The 2,674-nt window shown below is 54.3% G+C and overlaps 1 protein-coding gene across 1 annotated transcript; it reads left to right on the plus strand.

Moving 5' to 3' along the window:
• Window positions 1-312: 312 nt before the first annotated feature.
• LOC119343126 lies at window positions 313-2,040 on the plus strand. The gene has a single exon (XM_037614290.1). The coding sequence runs from the start codon at window positions 313-315 to the stop codon at window positions 1,969-1,971; it is 1,659 nt and encodes a 552-aa protein (XP_037470187.1). The 3' UTR covers window positions 1,972-2,040.
• The last annotated feature ends 634 nt before the right edge of the window (window positions 2,041-2,674 follow it).

Genomic DNA, 2,674 nt, shown 5'->3' on the forward strand with positions numbered 1-2,674 from the left:
TGGCCGTCCCTCATCACTGCCCGGAACGCCGACAAGGGCGAGGTAGACACAAACAACTCCCTCTCATACCTGCGGAATCGTGTTACTTTCTAGTCATATGGCGAGAAAGTGATACAACAAGAAGAAAACAATCAAAACATATGTCTCTCTAGCTAGCTAGTACCACAGGCGTAAGCTTGTACAAAAACCAGTTCTGAGAGGAAGCCAGCCTTGCGTTGATATGGCTATATAAGCTGCTGGGGAATACACAAGGCTGGCAAACACCACGAGAAGTCCATTACCTGCATTTTTTTAATACAGTACTAAATAAAAATGTTGAGTCTCGCTTGGACTCGTCGCGGCGACGCGGAGGTACCACCCACCCCAACCCCAGCCTGGGGTGGCTGCTCTCTCCACGGACTCGACATTGAGGTGGTGAGGGAGAAGGACACTGTCCCTGGCGACAACGGCAGCGGTCTAGTTGCAATCCCTTCATATTTCTGGGGTGCCCGGCTGGCAAAGCAGCAAGATGGAGTCTTCCCTTTGTACACGGGCTACTCGGCGGCGAGGGCCTTGGTCGGCAAGGGGACGGGGGCCATGGCAGATCTGAGAAGGCTGTCTCGCGAGGCGGAAGACATGCTGGCGGACATGTTTGCTAGCATTAGCAGTGATGGCGGAGGCGACGCGGCGCAGCCCAGGGTGGTGCAACTGCGATTGTCGCCGGAGCTGGCGCTGTGGAAAAGCACGCAGCACGCAATCGGCAACGTGTTGCCCACTAAGGGCGCCGGGCTGGTCCACGCCGCGCCGCAGGTTCTCGCCTTGCTGGGCGCCGCCGACTGGCCTGAGGCGATGACAACAACCAACGCCCTATCTGGTAGCGGCATGGCGAACCTGCTGATTGGCGCCTACGACGTGCGCACCCTCTTCTCCAACTACGTGGTGGACATGGCATTTTACTACGAGCACGGGTACCACAAGGTGTTCCCCTCCTTCAACCGCCTCCTGCGCGACGGGCTCGCCGACGCCCGCTCGCTACGAACGCCTGGTGGCCGGCAGCGACGCGAGGCCGTCGCCATCGGCGCGTCCTACATCCGAGCCAAGATCGCATTGGAGGCTGCTCACAGGACGCTCCTCAAGGACCGGTCGGGGCAGATGGACCGCCACACCGCCCAGGTCATGTCCCTGTGCGAGAGCAGCATCCTCGGCATGGGGGCTGAGGCCATAGCCCGGGGCTTCGATGTTGGCGCCGTCACGAGCGACCTCGTCTTCAGCTCGCCCGGCACCGATGTCATCGATGTGGGCAGCGACCTGGTAAACTCCGAGGTCATGAACTCGTTCCTCAACGTGGCCGACATCGCCGCCTCAGGCGTGGTGAGCGAGACGGCGCTGCGGGCCATCTACGACGCCTACGCTGCCACTGGAGCTCGGATGTACACTCAGAGGTGGCACGAGCCTGTGGCCCGGATGTGCATCACCTTGTACACTTGGCATCTGCACAACGACCGGCACATGTTTCTCCGCCGCGCCCTCCTAGGATGGCCCAAGGCCCGCAAGTCCCCGGCGCAGCCCCAGCGCGAGGCCGACTTCGACGAGGTCTTCGACACCGACTTTCATACCACCGGCTTCAGCAGGCCCCTTGACCCTGAGTATGCCTGCAATGGGGAAGAAACCTGCGACCACGTCCGGCGCTTCCTCAAAGTAAAAGGAGACCAAGACCACCTGCTCGCCGCCCTTTGGTCGTCCATTGTCACCGGTCCGCTGGAGTATGTCCGGATGGGCGAGGTGGACGAGCAGCGTGAGAAACACCTCATTGAATCCTCGCGCCTGCAAATGGTCCAGCTCTTCTCTAAGGGCCTCATCGACGAAATGGTTTGGCTCGTCGCCCATGCAAGCCACCATGCTTGGCAGGTGAACTATCTGTTTGAGGCCGCCATGTTTGGCAGCATCCTGGACGGGGGCGAGTTGATAGGCAAGCTCGATCGGGCGGAATAGGCTGTCAACATGCATCCATCTTAATTATATTCGGCCGGCCGGCCTGCTGCTGTGATCGATCCGAACGAACGTGGTTAATTCTGCGTGCATGCATGTTTTCCTTTTCAAGTCTATATATCTATGTACTGTATTTTCTTTCTTCTTTGGGAATCCCCTTTCTTTCCAATCATACGATGACATTCACCTTTTTTCCATCTCATTCATCCCGAACTCAAAATATTATGTATGTATGTATGTATGTATGTATGTTACTTACAGTTTATATACGTGCATCTACTCCTATTTAATTTACATGAGGTCGACATTGGTGTCCTCTTCAAATTCCAACCAAACCTTCTTGGTGTCGTTCGTCCAAGAAGCAAATCTCGGAAATGATATGTTTCATCTCCTACTCACAACTATCCTCAAACACCATCTTTTTTGTTTTGTATAAATAAATATCCATATGGAACGGTAAAAATAGAGCCAGCCATATAATAGCGGAAATTAATTAATTAAGCAACTAGTGTTTTTCTCTTTTTCTTTTTTGAAAAGAAGGATAGCCTTCGGCCTCTGCATCAAAGTGATGCATGCAACCATTTAAAAAAAATTCAAAGCTCACTCTTGCCTGACTTCTTTGTCAACAAGTTGAAGTGTGCATCGATTGCCAACCAGCCGTGGGTTTTGCACCTTGTTAAGTAGGAATAGGAAACAATGAAATGAC

Source organism: Triticum dicoccoides, unplaced genomic scaffold (genome assembly GCF_002162155.2).
Source record: "Triticum dicoccoides isolate Atlit2015 ecotype Zavitan unplaced genomic scaffold, WEW_v2.0 scaffold116542, whole genome shotgun sequence".
Classification (NCBI taxonomy): Eukaryota; Viridiplantae; Streptophyta; class Magnoliopsida; order Poales; family Poaceae; genus Triticum; species Triticum dicoccoides.